Source organism: Podarcis tiliguerta (genome assembly GCF_965153285.1).
Source record: "Podarcis tiliguerta genome assembly, chromosome: 3".
Taxonomy (NCBI): Eukaryota; Metazoa; Chordata; class Lepidosauria; order Squamata; family Lacertidae; genus Podarcis; species Podarcis tiliguerta.
The window spans coordinates 29,108,311-29,126,202 of record NC_139536.1 but is presented as its reverse complement, the minus strand read 5'-3'; the positions used below and the strand labels follow the sequence as shown (position 1 = coordinate 29,126,202).

Genomic DNA, 17,892 nt, shown 5'->3' with positions numbered 1-17,892 from the left:
TACACTCGCTTACTTGGAAATAAATCCCACTGAGCTTTGTCTGCCTTACTTCCACGAAAACGTGTCATGCGCATAAAACTCTGCTTTCTGCAGAGGAAATCGCTTCGCAGCGGTGTGGCCCGGAGACTCGCGTATTTGGGACGACCAACCCGCCTACTTCAGAGTAGTCCCAGAGGTCGGTCAGGCTGATCCTAGGAAAATGATTTCAACGAGATATGCTTCACATTTCAGGTCTCCTCTTCCTCCGGTATATTTTCAGATCTTTTTGTAAACCAAAATAAAAAATAATAAAAATTAACATTCTGCAGATCGTTGAGTCTTCAGTTTCCAACGCAACAAAGCCAATATATATGGATTTCCCTGGTTGTGTTCCTTCAATAACGTTTGGATAACTAGTTAGTTACTTTTATAATGCCCTCCGATGATGTCTTCTCTGAAAAGAGCTTAGCTGCATTCAATGGGCCTTAGACCCAGATAAATGTGCACAGGGTTGTAACCTGACCATGCAAGCTTATACGTGTCTACTCAGAAGTAAGCCCCACTGAGTTCCACAGCACTTACTCCCACATAACTCTCAATAAAATTACAGCCTTCACTGTCCTAATGAGCTCTAATAGGCAATATTAAACACAGGCCGAAATCATACCCATATAAACTAATGGGGCCTGAACGTTTAGGAGCAGCACAGCTACACAGATCCTCTTAAATGTCACTATTTCTGTATAACTGAGTGGTGAATCGAAATGTTAATTCTAAAACATCGAACGACGCACCGTATTAGGTTGTATTTTTAATAGCAATGAAAAATACTCGCTATAGGGCGAATATCATCCCAGTCCTTTATTTAGTGGCGTGCTGGTCCTTTCTCAGACGCTGAACTTTCTCGCCTTGACCTGCGATGAAAGGGACGCGCCAAACGCTTTCCTTTGACAAGCCGGATCGTCGCCAAAGCTGTTAGTGCACCACGTTGTTCCGAATCAGTCTTCCCAGAGCGGTTTTGCTGCTGATTAACAATCCCCCTAGCCTGGGAGGCTAATTTAGTTGTTAGGCTACAATTTTATATACACATACTTGGGAGTAAATCCCTATCATATTCAATAGGGCTTACTCCGGGAGTAAACCTGTTCTGGAAATGTGCCAGTTCCCGCCCAGCCTTAGGGACGCTTACTCCGAAGGTCGTCTCAGTTTCTTCTGTGGGACTTACTCCCTGGTAGGTTTGCACAGGATCGTGACCTCAGCCCCAACACCACTTACCTACTAGGGACTGCGTCCGATTGAGTTTAGTAAGACTTACTCCCGAGTAAACATTCTTACGATTGCACTGTGGTATCTGAGGACTGTTTTTGTTCTGCACTCCCTTCCTTATATAGATATCTAGATAGATATATTTCAAAAAGCGAGGTCTCTCAGCTCCTGGAACCGGGATTATATACACGTTTCCAACCCAGTGTGTGTCTGTTTGTTTGTAGACACGCAAACACATTGAATTGAAAGCGTGCATAGTCCCCGGCCCAGGGTCTAGAAGACTTCCCTTAAAGAAAAGGAAAAAAGACTTTCCTTAAAGGGAAAAAATAATAGATCTCTATCATTTTAATATGCCTGCACAGCTCTTGAGAGACGCTTTGTGCGGGTAAAAAGCAAGCCTGCGAGGCCCTCCCCAAACCATGCATTAATCCCAGATTATTGTGCCGTTGCCCATTTCTTGACGGACAAATATGAAATTTGCAGGAGGCACACCCTCACAAAAAATGTTTCCTTGGCTTCGCTTCTCCAGCAACTATATTTGTGTGTCTCCTTATTTTATACGTGTGTGCACAGTACGTATATATGAGCATATATTCGGCAATTCGCTTTAGCAATCGGGCCCGATCCCGCCCATAGGAAGCGTTGCACCATTTATTTATTCTTTGGAATCTGAGTATTAAGCAGGTGGTTTTCAACCTCTCCTTGAAATCAACAGGACTTTCCCAACATTTTTCACTTCAGCTGCACACAGAGGTCCATTGTGTTTCTGGGAAAGGGAGGGGGAAAGCCTCGAATCTTTATGAATATGAAATTATGGCATTCGTGGCTGGGCTCCTGTAACATACGGAGCCCCCACGTGAGCAGCGGGAGATGTTGTCTTTGGGGAGAAACCCCAGAGCCCCTTCCTCACCGCAGATTGAGCCGAGGGGCCCTCAACGCAAGCTGGGCCGGCTCAACACATTTTGGAAGAAGGAATAGGGGACGACCCCAAATCCCTTAAATGTCATATAGTGCAGAGTCTAAAATTGCCTGCGCCATGACCAGTAAGGCTGAAATTCTTAAACGACGGAGACTCCATCCTCAATACCTATTCAATATCCTAATTTTAGGAGTTTACCCCCGCCTTTCTGTCCTGAGCGTGAACCCCCGAAGCGACTGAGAAACAGAGTTAATATTAAAAACAAGAACCTATTTACCCCCCACCCCCCAGTCCTAAGCAGATGTTGGAAGCGGGCCGCCCGAGACGCGCGCAAACGCCGAGCGCGCCGGGAAGGGACCCTCTTTGCACTTCGAAGAGCCTTGTTGTGTGTTTAAGATGGAGAGGCTACCCAGGAAAAAAAGAATCATCACAGCTTTCTATCTCACTCTGAAATAATGCTCCATGCGGTCAAGTCATGGAATCAGATATTGTTTAGCCTGCATATGTGAACTCTGGGGTTTCCCTTCTCTGAAAAGTGCTTTTCGAGCGGCGCGCTATCGGGATCTCCCTCTCGTGCCATCCCAAAGGCTACACGTTCAATCCAGGAAACATTTCGATTCAAGTCCGTCTCTTTGGACTAAAATTGTACCAATGACCGCCTGGATCCTTTTCAGATTTCGACGGGTCGTTTGACCCTTATCCTACCTGGCTATGGGACAGTTTAAATATGTGGGAAGGCTCGCTCGTTCGGTCGAGTGAAACTCGCTTGCAATTACTTCCAAGCTGAATTCAGCGTGATTGACCTCTCCTGCTCTTGAGTACCTGAAGCTTAACTCTCAGTCCTTTTTCTGCGGCAGAAGTCCCCCCTTTTTCCTGAGAAGGGACTCAGCCGCAAACGCAGGAGAATTCAAGAGCTCGCCTCGTCTCCAGCGCCCCCAGTCCGAGTCTGCGCGCCCAGTTGGCATCTCTGGTCGGAGAGACCGGATCCTAAACGCCTTGTCTGTGAAATAAATCCCAGTCTTTGTGCCTTTCAAAGAAAGGTGTGGAGTGTCTGATGCTACGAAGCTTATACGAGGAACGTCATATTTCAAAAGGATGAAAAGGGACAATTAAAAAAATTAATCAAAAGGTGATTTTTAAATTCGAGGGTTTTTTGCGACGCCGGTGATCTTTTTGAGACCGACTCCTGAACCCGATTGCTTGCTAAATTGTCCTCCATCTCACCAGTCAAAATCAGAACCCAAAAAACCGCCGAGATCGTAAGAACACACACGTGTGTGTTTCAACGACACGCCTCAAGCAAAACATGCCTGTTTCTGGGAAGCGTGAACTGCGCTGCCGCTTCATTCCAGGCAATGTGGAAGGTGGCTGGAGTTTGCTTATTCTTAACTCAATAAAATGACGCTTTGGGGAAAGGCCTAGGAACCGAATGAGTTCTATCTTTCATATCCTGTTTTCGTCCTTCGGATCTCCTAAACCAAAGACGAAGTCCCCGTTCTTAAAGAAACCGATATTTTTTTCGGTAGGCTTTATATTTTAACAGACCCTCGAACCATCCCCACCCCTTGTATGGAAGGTTGATGCAAAGAAAGAGAATACGGAATTTGTTTTGCGGTGTGTATGTGTGTATTTGTGTCTTAATTTCCTCCGAAGCCAGGAAAAAGTAAGACTGGAAAATATCACTTCCTGGCTAAACCACGAGAACTATCTACCTTACGCACCCGAAGTAAGTCCAACTGAGTTCAGCCAGGTCAACTCTCCAGCCAGCGCTCAGAAGATAACAACGCCAGTTTACAGGCACCTGTTGGACGCTTTGGAGCGCCTGCCTAGATGAACTTAGATTGGACTTTCCACTCTCTTTAGGGCTTTTATAATGGAGGGCCATATTTATGCTGGGCCAGAGAAGGGTGGCCCGCTTACAGGTGGAAGAACAAGACCTCATCTAGCCAACAAACAGATCGGGTGGCTCGGATCGAATGATAGAAATTATGTGGAGGCTCCGTTTAGCTGCGATTATTAGGCTCATTGCCTGGGGAAGAAAGAAGTCTATGGGAAGACAGACTCTCGTTGCTTTCCGCAACCACGGAGGAAGTAGACTAGGCCAACTGGTGGGAACCGATGACGCCTTCTGCGGACTTCTTCGGCTGGTGTTCCTCAACCTCCTTGGGTCCTCCGATCCTGCTGGACTACAACTCCCATCATGCCCAGACAGTTTAGCCAATGGACACGGATGATGAGAGTTGTAGTCCTGCAACATCTAGGGACCCAACATGGAAGTCCAGGCGTGTGAGCCCTTTGGACTCGACCCAGACTTGAGTCATCCTTTAGAACAGACCCACTGAAATCAAAGGGACTCGTTTTTCATGGCTAACTAAAACTTCACCTATTTCGGTGGATCTGTTCTCAAGAATGAGTAAGTTTGGCTCGGAATTTCTGAACCTTTAATGTGAGCCAGATAATTAGCAGTTTCTTTTGCCTAACCCAGGGAAATCTCCAGAGCTCGTGCGAATAATACCGACCTGCCTCGTGGGCTTGCATGGAGATTCAGCACGAGTAATAGAAAGACAGAACAGATGCAGTCATAGAGTGCATTGTCGGGAGAAGGGGGCAAGAGAGAAGGAGCGAGTTAGCTTTCAGTCTTAATTTAATTTCCAGTTTGTGATTCAGGTAATAATTCAGGTGGGGAGCTCCACCTATTTTTAATATTTTCCCCCTGCAAATTTGGTTGTACTGTAATCTAAGAGCGTTACTATCTAAGTGATGCTGCCTCATTTAGATGCTGAATCCTTTTATCTCCAACGTAAAATAAACACATTGACTCAAATATTCTTTCCACAGAGTTCAACAAGACTTGGGATTCATTCTAGTGCATTCAGAAATTACTCTGTGTTCCGTAGGGCTTATTCCTAGGTAAGTGTGCAGACTAAGGTTCCAATCCTATACACACCTACATGGAAGGAAGCACCGTGAAACACAGTCGGACAAAGTGCAAGCCAAGCATGCCTACTCAGAAGTAAGACCTATTGAATTCAATGATGCTTACTCCCAGGTAAGTGCAGAAAGGGCTGCAGACTAGCTTCTAACAACCAGGGGCATGAGATCCAGTTGCTTAGAAACTGTTCTTAGGATTGCCTGTGTGACACCAATTCTTTTATTTTAAATATTTCTTTTGGGTTTATTATTAAAACATTTATTATTATGATGGCAGCTTTCACCTATAGTAAAGCCACTTCTACTAGAAATAAAAAACGAGAAAAGTGACAGCCCCTAAGTGATCGGTTATATTTAAATGCAATTTATTATGACAAAACCATTGGTTTTATTTAACCTATTAAAAGAAAAGGACCCTAATCTCTGTAGCGGAATATAATCTAAGGTCCACTAAACGTTTAGAAGCATAAAGGAACAAAGCGAAAGCATACTAACTGTGGCTTCCTCAGCTCAAGAACTGAAGCTGATTTATTCCACAAATTTCTCTTTGATGTTTAAAATTATTTTTTAAAGCAGTCATCATAAGTGGAATGTCTGTTCCTGCTGTTCATACGGTGAGTGAGAATTGCGGGGGGGGGGGGGGAGGGTTGAATCTAGGGCGGGAATATGTCGCCCTCCATGGGCGTAGCCAAGATCCACAAATATTATTGAAAAGCATTGAAATTACTCAATTATCTGAGGTTCTGCCCCCCTTTAGCAGAAGCCTGCCCCACGTGACATTATCTTTATGGGGTGATTTCTTAAAAAAAATGCTCAACAACTTTGGCTGCCCGCCCCCGCAACAAAATTACTGGCTATGCCCATGTGGCCCTTTAAATGTTGCTAGACTACCATTCCCATCATACCTGGCTATCGGCCAGGCCATGATGGCTGATACTGATGGCAATTGGAGACCAACAACATTTGGCAGGCCACAGGTTTTCCACCTTGGAGAGCGAGAGAAAAAAGGCTTCAATCAAGGAGTTGTCTCACTGTAAGTGTCCCAGCAGGGCTGGATTAACCATTAAGCAAAATAAGCACGTGCTTAGGGCATTATGGGAAGGGGGCACCACAGAATTTTTCCACTGCTGGATTTTTAACATTAATAGTCACAAATTGCACAGCTGAGCTTTCATTTTCTCAGTTGAAGTATATTAAAAATCACAACAGAACTATGCCAATAGGGCAGGATGGATGCCTTAGCTCTACTAAGTATAGAAGCAGATGCGTTACGTAAAATTAGTTCTGATCTGAGGATCTGATCAAAGACTTTGCAATTAGAAAAAAGTAGAATTTTTTTCAAATATAAATAAAGTGGAAGTATATAAAAATAAACGTTATTTTCCATCTTGCTGCAGGTTTTGTTTCATTTTGGAAAATAAAATTTTATTTTATGCTTTATTTTTGTTTATATTTTGAATTAGATATATATCAGGGTACCAAAACCTCTATTTTTTAATACTGTTTTTATTTATTTTCATGGTACAGAAGATAATGTGGAGCCTCTAAAGGTCTTAATTGTGTCCCAGTTGTGGATCAACCCAACTAGGCTGTTCTATCTAGTAACAAAACCAGACATCACAAATTAAACAAACAATTTATTTACAGTCTTCTTTTCTGTTGTTGTTTTTTTCAGTGCAGTATTTCTTGGCCAGATTACACAAAGCAACACATTTTGGCAAGGGGTTGGGGTTGGTGAAATACTTCACATTGTGAATGAGGGGAGGAAGGTGGGGGAGTTAGAGAAGGACAAAGAAGAAGACATGGTCTCTGTGATTTCCTGGACCCGGGAAGGCTCCTCTGCCAGCAAAGATGGGAAAGGTCTCCCCTGAGCTACTTCTGTGAGTTTACTTCCTATTAGATCCCAAGGCTGAGCAGGACTGCCCTCTCCCCACAGCCCACTCCCTGCTGTGGGCTGATGCCCTACATAGTTCGAGAAACCTCTGATCTTCCCACCTGCAGCAGAGGTTAGTACCCCAAATCTGGCAGTTCAGAGGTAGTTACCTCATAAAAAAATAACATATTTCCTAGGGGTTATTGTACCCCACACCCACCTGCAGTTAGGGGGTGCTACTATTTCCCAAGCGGGGCGATCACTCGGCTTTTGGCGGCTTCCCAAACAGATAGCTGGTTCTCTGAGAGGCAGTCATGGGGAGTCCCGTAGGCAAAAAGAAGGCTCCAGGCGCCTTAGAGGTTCTCTGCCTTGGTCCAGGCCTGTGGGAGCCAAAGGCGGCTCAGGGTGAACTGCAGTCTCCGATCCGGTCGGGTGTTGCAGCTCGGGGCTGTGCCGTTGCAGGGCCTGCTCGGGGTCGGCCCCCGCCTCAGTCCGTTCTGCATCGCTGCCGGGCTCCAGATCCAGGGATTCGGCCTCGCTGCTTTCGCTCTCGCCTTCCGAGCGGCTAGGGCTGCGCTCCACCTCTCCCTCGACTGTCGGCGCAGCGCCCCCTGCTGGCTTCTCTTCTGGCTCCTTCTCTTTGTCCTTCTGCGCCTGCGCCTCCTTGGAGTGCCTCCACTTCATGCGCCTGTTCTGGAACCAGACTTTCACCTGCAAGTGAACCACAGAGCAGAGACACACAGGGCATCAGATGGGGGACCTGAGGCTAGACTGCGATTCTCCCTCTCCCAAGGTCCGGGGCACCACTAACCTCCAGCCCATGTTCTTGTACCCCTGGCCCAGAGATATAAAAATAAGGAATTCATGTTTTAAAAGAGTAAAACATTCTAGTCTTCATGGGCATAGGAAAATAAATAAATTTCAGGGTTCGATTCTGAACACGTGTGAAATATTGTGTGAGTTTTCCTTTATTTTTTATTAGAAGGTTTTATGAGCGTAGAGAAAATATTTTCTCCGTCCACAACTTAGCTGTATTATAGTACCCCCTCTGTTCCCTAATTTTTGCCATCACAGGAATCATGGGCACTTAATCCCATTGTGCTGAGTAGATCTGGGAAAGAGCAGCCCACAAGCCCAAACTTAAGCAGAAATGAGCAGATCTGAATTTAATAAGAAAAACACTCGTTTCCAGTTTTTGAACAAAAATGAATTAGAGAAGATAGGAAGTATGTTCAAAAGACAAAGACTTATTATTACTCTGGCCTCTCTTATTTCAATCTTTTAAAATAATTACTTTAACTTAAAACAGTTATGTAAAAAAAAAAAAGAAATAAAGGAAACAAACGACCGTAAATGCAGTTGTCATCTTGATTTTTCATCATAGGCTCTTATGAAAATTGAACATATTGTTTAAAATACAGCATAGAGAGGCTATAGCAAAACCTAGAATTGTTTTTCCATAGTGGGTAGGTAGCAGTGCCAATCCTACTGTTTACTCAGAAGTAAGCCCTAAAGATTTCAGTGGAACTGCTAGGCAATACACATACAGTTGCAGTCCAAAGATGTTTACTCTTTACTTATTAATCTCCTCCCTAAGCCCACTTGGGTATTCTGTTGAAATCGATGGGACCTGCACTCAAATGATAATATGTCTAGGATTCCTGTATTAATCTAGAAGAGGTGTTTTCCTGGCAACTAGCCACAAAATCCCCATTGAGGTTTTTCTTCTCTGCCATCGGAGTCCTTTGTAGTTCTCTCTTGGGGTTGAGTATATTGAATGGAAACACTTCAATTAAAAAGGAAAGGGAAAAGAAAGCCAGTCTTCTGGAACGAAGGAGCTTGCATCCAACTCAGATATACTCAGAGCAAACTCACTGGGATTAATGGGCCTAAGTGAGCTGATTTCAATGGATGTACTTGGAATAGATCTAAATGTTGAATAAACAACTCAATGTATATTATGTGGGTGGCAGTTGCTATCTCTGCATTATCCAGGCAAATATCATTGAGGAAGTGATCTTTTGAAATCAATGTGTCTACTGTATAGCTTATTGGGCCTTCCACATTGTCACAATAGAACAGCACAGTGCCTTATTCCCCGCTCCCTCCAATCCCATGCCCCCCTCTCTCTTCTTTAGCTAAAAGTATTTTCATTACTGATATTTAGTTGTTTAGCAGGCTCTACAGTACAGTGCTCAGCTTTGCAAGCTCGCATAAGGGTTAGCATAAATTATTGCCAATTTTCTACTGGAGTCCCAGATTCACTGCTGCCAGGCTAGATTGGGTGGCAAGGCAACAGCAGACCAGCTGCACTTTGAAATCAATGCTGCTGGCTTTGTGGCTGATCTCTAATATTCCATAGGCAAATCCTACTTGAATGGAAATATGTTAACACTGACGATTTGGGGCTGCACTTCTTCATGTATGTGTGTCTTTCCCAATTGACAGTACGACTGTCCTTAAAGAAACCAAGGGCACAGACCAAGACAAGCTCTTTCAAACCCCACTGCTTTCAACCAGAAGAGATTTATGCTGCAATCCCATACACACTTTCCTGGGAGTGAGTCCCGTTGGAATCAATGGGGCTTACTTCTGAGCTAACATGCATATGATCACACTGGTAAACATATATAAACTCTCCCACTGAAATCAGTGGGGCTGGAGTGTGCATGATTTTGGTTGGATCATGTCCTAGATGTCTCCTTTATTTGTGCTTGTTCTCTTAGGTGCAAGAGGTTACATAATATTGATTTATTTATATTTAATTAATGTATTTATTTGATAGATACAGATTCAGCAGCTATAGGTGACTGCCTTTCTCAACTTCACTGGTCACAATTATGCAGTTTTCAACATGGTGAAGTCTAATCCGGCATTGGATTGGGCCCCACTGTATAGAAAGCCCAAACTCTGATGTTCGGTAGGACATGCACAGCACTGCAGCCATAGTGTATTCTTTATTATACCTATATGCCCCCTCATCCCACAAAATATAGTCATGAGCTTAATCCTAACCATGTCGACTCAGAAGTAAAGCCTATTGAATTCAATGGGGCTTACTCTCAGGTAACTGGGGTTGTAAGCTAATTTATCCCTTTACTTTTGGTGCACCCTGAAGCATAATCCTATATATGTTTACTCAAAAGTTTTGATTGGTTGCTTCTGAAAATTAACTATAATTGGATTGGGACCAGTTTATGCACTGGTAACCTGATCCTTTTTAAAGGTAGGGTACAGCATATAATTATGTTAACATGAATGAAAATAGTACATGTGGTACAATGGTTAGTGTGTCCAGGTTTCAAATCTCCACTCAGCCCTTAAACTCACTGGGTGACCTTGGGCCTGTCACTCGCTCTCAGCCTAACCTATCCCGCAGGGTTGTTGTGAGGATTAAATAAGAACTATGGACCCTTGTACCCACAGGACCACCTCTCCTGGTATACACTGCGGAGGACCTTATGGTCCATAAATAACAACACATTGGAGGTCCGAAGCCTCAAGGAAGTTAGATTGGTTTCAACTAGGGCCAGGGCCTTTTCAGCACTGGTCCCGACGTGGTGGAATGCTCTGTCACAAGAGACAAATCCCCTGTGGGATTTGACATCTGTTCCGCCTGGCTTAGACTTACTCTGACCCCTTATATGGGATTTGGTATACAAATTTCCCCTTGGCTTTTTTGCTGGCCCATGTAGGACCAGCATGGATAGCTGGCTCGGGTGAATATCTGATGTTTCCTCCCTTTATGGTCTTGATTTATGGGCTACTACTAAAATGAGGCTGCATTTTAAGCTGTATTTTAATTAACTGCTTGTTTGTTTGTGGGGGTTTTTCCTGTTACGTTTTATTGTAATTCATGTTTGGTGTTGGCCGCCCTGAGCCCAGCCCTGGCCAGGGAGGGCGGGGTATAAATAAAAATTTATTATTTATTATTATTATTACTATGCAATCCACCTTCAACTCCTTAGAGAAAAAGCTGGGATGTAAAAGAAATGAATGAATAAATAAACGTTCCTCAGTACACCTTAACATTCTGTGTGTATTCAGGAAGAAATATAGTCCAATATATTTCCCTAGACTCCGAAAAACACACACCACAAACATATAGCCTTAGATGTTATTACACCACTCAGGTTCTATTGCCAAGGGGAAATATTCTCTGTGTGCAAGGGATATAGAATATTTTCCATTACAATGCAATAAGGGGCTGGAAAAGTACTTTGAAAAATCCCTTGAGGATATCCATGAGTCCTGCTGGACTGTTCTACAGCTCATTCCAGGGTGGGGAGACACTGGTCTCTCAAGGAGAAAGGTGTTTAGCTTGCAAGATTTTCCACCCACGAGCAGCATTTGTGTTTTTTCACCCCCACCAGAAACACCTCGACCTTGTCTAACAGTCAGCAGCTTGCCTCCAAAGCAGCATTTCACAAGGCCGAAATATCACACGGCCTCCCCGCTTCTTTAGTCGCGTTTCCTACCAGGGCTGCACTTCACAGTCGAAGCCCCCAATCCTCATCTCCCTTCGCAGCCAATTTCGTCCTTCCTCGCTGGCTTTTCCCACTCGCAGCCAAAACAAACACTCCGGGTGTAACTGACATAAATCTTCGAGTGAACTTCTGGTCCCTTCCCCCCCCCCCCTTTGCTCGCTTCAGCAAATCGACATGTATTTACTGCATTACTAAGCACCAAGCAATGTGAAGATACCTCATATTAACGCTGCAATACTTTACAAATTAAGCCCGAGGCGAGGGGGGTGGGGAGCGCAAGCATCTCAATGGCTCTCTTCTCTCCGCCTGCCCACGGTTGTCTAATCCCCGCCATCCCAAACGCGCAGCCCGATCCTTTGCTGATTTCCCCAGCAACAGTGCGGCTGGACGCAAAGGGGGCTAGCTCTCAAGATTGCAATGGGGGAGGGGGAGAAACCTCCGCTTTGGTTTACGCGGAAGCAAACGCAAACAAACTCGGCAAAGAAAGATGTAAGGCTTAGCGATTCAGAGGAACTTCTCTTGGAGTAAATACGCACAGGATCGAGCGCGCGCTTTGCAGGGAAATCCTAAACATGCCCTGGATTGCAGCCTTAGTGGACGAGGTTCCAGTTTATTTCACTACGTGGGTTCTCCAGTTCAGGAAAGCTTATACCACAATCAAACAGTTTTTAAAGTGGCGTAAGACTCGTTTGTGTGTGTCACCCCTACTTCTCTGGAATTTGTAAAACATCATAAAGATGATGATGATGATTAAAGGCCTGCCCTCTTGAAATAAAGGGGAAATGTCCTCTCATCCAGACTTTTACTGATACTACATTTCACTGATTGTTGGGTTAACCCGATCCTAGCCTTGCGATGCCCGTTTTTGTTTCCTTGGCGCGTAGAACCAGGGATCCGCGCCCCGCGCAACCGCTTACCTGCGCGTCCGTGAGTCCCAGCATGGCTGCCAGCTGCTTTCTGTCTGGCTTGGTGACGTACTTCTGGATTTCGAAGCGCTTCTCCAAGCCTTTCCTTTGGAGATTGGAGAAAACCGCTCGGGACCACGAGCGCTTCCGCTTGTAGGTCTGAGGCAGCGTGTCTTTGGTGAGCACCGCGTAAGGCCCTGCAAGGAAGGCACCAAGGAAGGAGGGAGGGAGGAATGGGGGAGAGAGAGAGAGAGGTTGAATGAGGCGCCGAAGAAGCAAAGGGCGAAGCGCGTTCAGTGAGGCGCACTGGTAGCCCAACACCTTCAGGATTCGGGCACTAATAAAAAAAAAACATGGGTCTCTTAGGGAATATCCTAGCAATAGGTGTCACCTTTTTTGCAAAAGAACACTTAACGGGTACTCTCGATTTATATCAAAGCACTCACTCCACCCTCCCACCCCACTTTATGAGTTTACCCCACACATGAGTTCGACCTTTATTTTACTTTTAGGCACCGTTAGTGTTGGAGATCAGATCTATTGAAGCTCGTGCCCCCATATATCCCTTCCCATTCCCTGATTCTTCCTGAAGGTGAGCTACCTGTAAACTCGTGACTTTTCAAACAGCACCTACTTCTCTTTGCAGTGTAAGCAGCCCGTGGATCCCATGGAAACTTTTTTTCCAAGTATAGCCTTTTAGGATTGCTTTTAGGCAAGGCCGAGGGGGGCCAAATTCTCGCAAGCACCCCCTCTCAATCCCCTCTCTCTTACCACACCGTTCCTAAACACACGGTAAGGAGCTGGGCACTCACAGCCCGCCGCCACCACCACCGAAAACTCGCAATGGCGCCTCTACCGCGATCCTAAAGAACGCGCGCTTGGACCGCGCGGTTGTTAGGATCTGGCGCCTAATCCAGCCTTCTGCAGGTTTGCTTGGCCGTAAGTCCCATTGACTCCCACGGCCCCTACTCCCAAGTAAACCGCGCGCGTTCCTGGGAATGCGATCGCCGGAGAGCAGAGCGAAAGGATAGCTTGGGGCAGAAGGGGGTCGCCCCGTGCGCGCTGGATGCGGGTTTAAAAGAAGGGTGCATCTGTACCTGGAAAAGTGTCTTGAAACTGGTGCTGAACGGAATTCCTTGGGGTTGCGTTTAAAGGCCCCAGGACCGCGGAGGTCTCGTTAATGGGCTCTAGAGACGCGAAGAACTGGCCGGCCGGAGGCTGTAAGGCGGGGAGATGAACCCCAGATGGGCGGCTGGTGGTTAATAAGGAAGTCAAATCTGCGGGCACAGGAACAAGGAGAGCTCGGTTACAGAAGAAGGCAAGGAGAGAGAAAAGGCGCACGTTCCCTTGCAGCCAGGTTAAGGCAGTTTAGACTCTGGGCAGAATTAGGTCTTATGGAGAGGCCCTTCTTTGGGGTCCCCCGCCCGGTCGTGCCTTTTGCTTCCCTCACTCGGAAATACGGGGAGCCAATCCTGCTGTTCTTAGGGAGCCTCCTGCTCATTTGCTGAGAGGGGGGCTCCACTTCCAACCCCCCCCCCCCGAAGTCCTACGCTGCCGGGAGCGCGGCTTACCCTTGTCTAGGCAGACGGGAAGAATGGTGGGCTTTTGCACGACGTTGTTGGACAGTGGCGAGGCTGCTAATTACACCCAGAAGGAGCACCGTTCCGTTCAATGGTTTTACTCCCGAGTAAATGTGTGCGGAGGCTCGGAACCTTGAAGCTGCCTCTCCCACTCACACCCACCCACGGTGTTACAGATATTTTATTTTTTACTTGGAAGCGAGCCCTCCCTCCCCAGCCCCGTCCGGTTGAAAGCAATGGGACTATCCTCCCGGGTAAACCTTCTTAGGTTCAGGATGCGGGTGGTGGGTTGTTGTGGTTTTGCTTAGGAGGGGTTGCAATCCCCAACTTTTTTCCTGCGGGGGTACTCCGGACTGAAGTCGAGAAGTAACCCAGAGAACTAACCCTGTGACCAGGGCAGGTTTGATGGCAATAAATGGGAACATTAACCTTCCCCAATTAAGCTCTTTGGCTCGGGGTGGTTTGAACGATCCTCCTATTTCGCAAGGTCCAGGGCAGAAGGTGTTGGGAGAGAAGGTGTTGCAAGGAAGAAGCCGAGGGGATTGGCGGATCAGAGCAGAATCTCCAAACCAACATTATTGGGGTATAGAGGCGCTTTACCGTGAAAACACACGCCTTTCTCTCAGCGCCCCTGTTAAAAAGCTGCGTTCACTCTCTGTAATTATTAGTTTCTCTAACACGTCTGGATCGAGCTCCCGCTCGTGATCCGGCACACTTTTAACCCGACACTCTTGGATTTATGTCCGAAGGGAATGGCGAACGCATTGACTTGGCAGAGAAGTTCCGTTGGGGTCAAGGGATTTTTATTTTTTAGCCAAGCGGGTAGAGGAGGATTTGGGGCCCACTGAGTTTTGATCCAAGCGATCTGCCTCAGCTATGGAGTGGATCTGGCACGGTTCCGAGAGAGAATAATAACAATAACAACAGCAACAACAATAATGACTTGGGGGGGGGGGCTCTCGAAAATCCCACTGGAAGGGAAGAGGTCTGTCTGTGAGTCACCCTCGGAATCCAAGCGCTGACGACCCATTTACCAAATGGAGAAGGGAAACCACCTCGGGTACAGTTCCTACTTGTTCGCATCAATGGGAATATTTAGCCCTGACTGACATGGGGTATTATTTTCATCCAGTGCCCCAGGCCTCCATGCTAGAGTTGGCAGTCTTTGGGGTGGATATGCCCCCAAGGTCATTTTCTCTCTCGCCCAGACCCCACTACCCCAAAGATCAATCAAGATTGAGGTTGTCTGGGGATGGGACAAAAGAAATACGTCGATGATTTAGTCGCCCTGGTTTCAAAAGAAAGTGAGCTTAAGCATGCTTTCACTGCAATGTCGAAATCTAAGAAACTTACTTCCAAGTAAATACGTGCCGGAATGGGGAGGCTGGCGGCCTCTGTTTGCTGCTGCTGCTACTGCTGCTGCTTTCTGAAACTTTTAGGCAAGCCGATTGCTCAACTGTGCGCTCCGTTGAGCAACAAGCAGCACAAATATGAAGGCGCTGGGTTCCTTCCCCACCCGAAGAGCACGTCGATTACGCGATGAAACTTACATTTCACCCAGCGCAAATACTCGGGGTTGCACCTACCTATCCACGAACTGGTGAAGGCCGCCAGAATACCCTTTCTCCTGAGAACATTAGAAGCGCCCAAGCGGGTCAGACCAAAGGGCAACCCAGCCCACCGTGGTCAACTCAGATGCCCCCCCCCGGGGGGGGACCCACATGAAGGGCAGGGACGAAATAACGCTCGCCTTCCTGGCTAGGGTACCCACCACAGCCCTTCTCCAGGGGCCCTGAAATGCCAGGAGCTGAACCAGGCTGCATAGCTGTCAACTTTCCCCCCTTTTTAAAGGGAAATTCCCTTATTCCGAATAGAATTCATCGCAAGAAAAGGGAAAAGTTGACAGCTATGCCGGGCTGTCATTCTTCTAAGGCACGAATCTTTTAAATTATTGACATGGCTATCATTTAATATTTCCATACATATAATTCCAGGAATCAAACTCCGAAATTGGAGGGGCTTGCCTATCTCACTGCCTCCCTCTTTAATTATCCATAGTCATGCATTTTTATACAGATACAGACACACGCACGAGATCGATAGAGCTATGAGCACGATCGACGGCGAAATTGCGCTCAACGTCCATTGGAATGAATGAGGGTTCCCTGTCAATCCGCACAAACCCCCTTCCCTGCTTCAGAAGCAGGACTCCTTAAGTTCACCAGCGGGGTGGGGATGGGGAAGAGGATGGGGATTTTAAAAAATAAAACAAAATAAACCCTCGGGCTTTCTCTCTACCTCTCAGCGTGTTGCTTTCCTTGAGTTTCGGGTCAAACTCGGCGGATAAAATGCGGTCAATCCCAAACTTCAAGTCTTTGCTGGAGGGCGCGGGCGCCGAGCCGGGATGAGTCTGGTGGCTGGGGCCCCTGCCTCCTCCGGGAGAGCGGTGCTGCTGCTGCTGCTGCGGGTGAGGGTGGTGGAAAGCAGCGGAGAGAGGCGACAGGCGGGCGGGGAAGGCGACGGCCCCGTCGGGGGCCACCAGGGGCGTGGGCCGGAGCGGGGAGGCCGCGGCGTGGAACTGCGAGTGGGCATGCACGGCCCCCAGGTGCGCGGCCAGCGCGGGCGCTCCGGGCAGCCCGTCCACCGACGACGCCTCCCCGGCGGCGCTGGCGGCGGCGGCGGCGTGCAGAATGTCCGCGATGCAGAAGGAAGGTTTCTTGAGCCCCGACGGATCCAGCGGGAAGCAGCCGGGCCCCGACGGGGCGCAGTAAGCCGCCGACCACAGGCTGAAGTTGGAGGCGTAAAAGGGCGCCAGGCCGGCCGTGTACATCCTGCCGGGGCCCAGGGAGAGCCCTCCACGCCCGGCTCCGGCTGCTGTTGCTGCTGCCGCTGGAGGAAAAGTTCAGCGGCCGTCGAAGGAAGATCGTCAGCGCCCACTGAGTGCCTCTCGGCCTGCGCGCATCGCTGGGGGAGCCGAGCGGGGACAGGCAGCGCTGTGCGAGGCGAGCCGGCGGGGAAAGACAGGCGCGTCAAACCAAATAACAACAACTAGGCGCGGGGGAGAAACTCCCCTCTCGAGGAGGAGGAGGAGGAGAACGCGGAGACAAGGAAAAGGAGCCGCCCGCCCACCTCGCTCCGCCAAGCAGCGCCTCCCCCCGAACCCAGGTTTTTTTTCCTTTTCTGTTTTCCCTCCTTCGAACGCGGCGTCAAAAGAGCAAATACTTCTCCTGGCACAGCGGATTGGGCGGCCGGCGACCAATCGGAGGAGCGGAGGTGTAGCCGAGGGAGGACGAAGGGGCGGGGCGGCGGCGAGCCACGCCTCCTGCGCGCCAAGGAGGAGGAAGAGCCAGGGATGCCCGCTGCTTCTGCCTGCGCCAAGGAGAAGGGGGGAGATTCTGGCTCAACAGCCTGTAATGGCCCTTCTTTGCTGCACCCTGTCCAAGGACGAGGCGCAAAGAGGTCCGACGCAGGGCTGCCCTGCCTTTCTTCCCGTTTCCTGGAGGCGGTGAACAATCCGGAGTCAATTCGCATTCCTCCCAACGCCGCTTTCAAAGAGGAAGAGGGAGCGAGGAGGCCTCGTTAGCGGGGGGGGGGGGGCGGGTAGCTGGACCACGATTCTCACCATCCTGGACCTTTGGGGTGGGGGCTGCTGGGAGTCAGAGTCCAGCAGTATCAGGCGCTGCCACAGATTTTCGATCTCTATAATTTAATGGAAAGGGCGTCTCCTTCTCTAATTCAGTCTAAAATTTTGCGGATTGGGAAGAAAGATTAAACCTTCATAGAGATGTCTTTCTGCTTCCTGAAAACAAAATGAGCTTCTGAATTGTTCGGGCAGGGCAGAAAGGCCCCGTCTAGTGGCTCTTGCTTTGCATGCAGAATCGCGCATTCAATCCCCGGTATCTCCAGGTGGCGCAGAAAAAAATGTAGAGTTCCTGCAAACACGGTTGGAGAG

At 47.9% G+C, this 17,892-nt stretch overlaps 1 protein-coding gene across 2 annotated transcripts; it reads right to left on the bottom strand.

The window, feature by feature from the left end:
* Window positions 1-6,719: 6,719 nt before the first annotated feature.
* HLX (H2.0 like homeobox) lies at window positions 6,720-17,115 on the bottom strand. 2 transcript variants are annotated; one of them, XM_083432304.1, is made up of 4 exons: window positions 16,239-16,994; window positions 13,458-13,637; window positions 12,373-12,557; window positions 6,720-7,679 (listed from the first exon to the last, which is right to left on the bottom strand). In XM_083432304.1, exons 1-4 carry the CDS (start codon window positions 16,768-16,770, stop codon window positions 7,281-7,283), a joined length of 1,296 nt encoding a protein of 431 aa, XP_083288430.1. In that variant the 5' UTR covers window positions 16,771-16,994; the 3' UTR covers window positions 6,720-7,280. The 2 variants fall into 2 exon arrangements, with proteins under 2 accessions (XP_083288430.1, XP_083288431.1); XM_083432305.1 differs by lacking the exon at window positions 13,458-13,637 and having other exon boundaries at window positions 16,239-17,115.
* Window positions 17,116-17,892: the final 777 nt, after the last annotated feature.

Coding starts and splice junctions, on each gene's coding strand:
- HLX (XM_083432304.1), bottom strand. CDS start 16,770: ATGTACACGGCCGGCCTGGCGCCCTTTTACGCCTCCAACTTCAGCCTG. Junction 13,638..16,238: donor GGAAAGCAACACGCTGAGAG/GTAGAGAGAAAG, acceptor CTGTGCCCGCAG/ATTTGACTTCCTTATTAACC. Junction 7,680..12,372: donor TGGGACTCACGGACGCGCAG/GTAAGCGGTTGC, acceptor GTTCACTTGCAG/GTGAAAGTCTGGTTCCAGAA.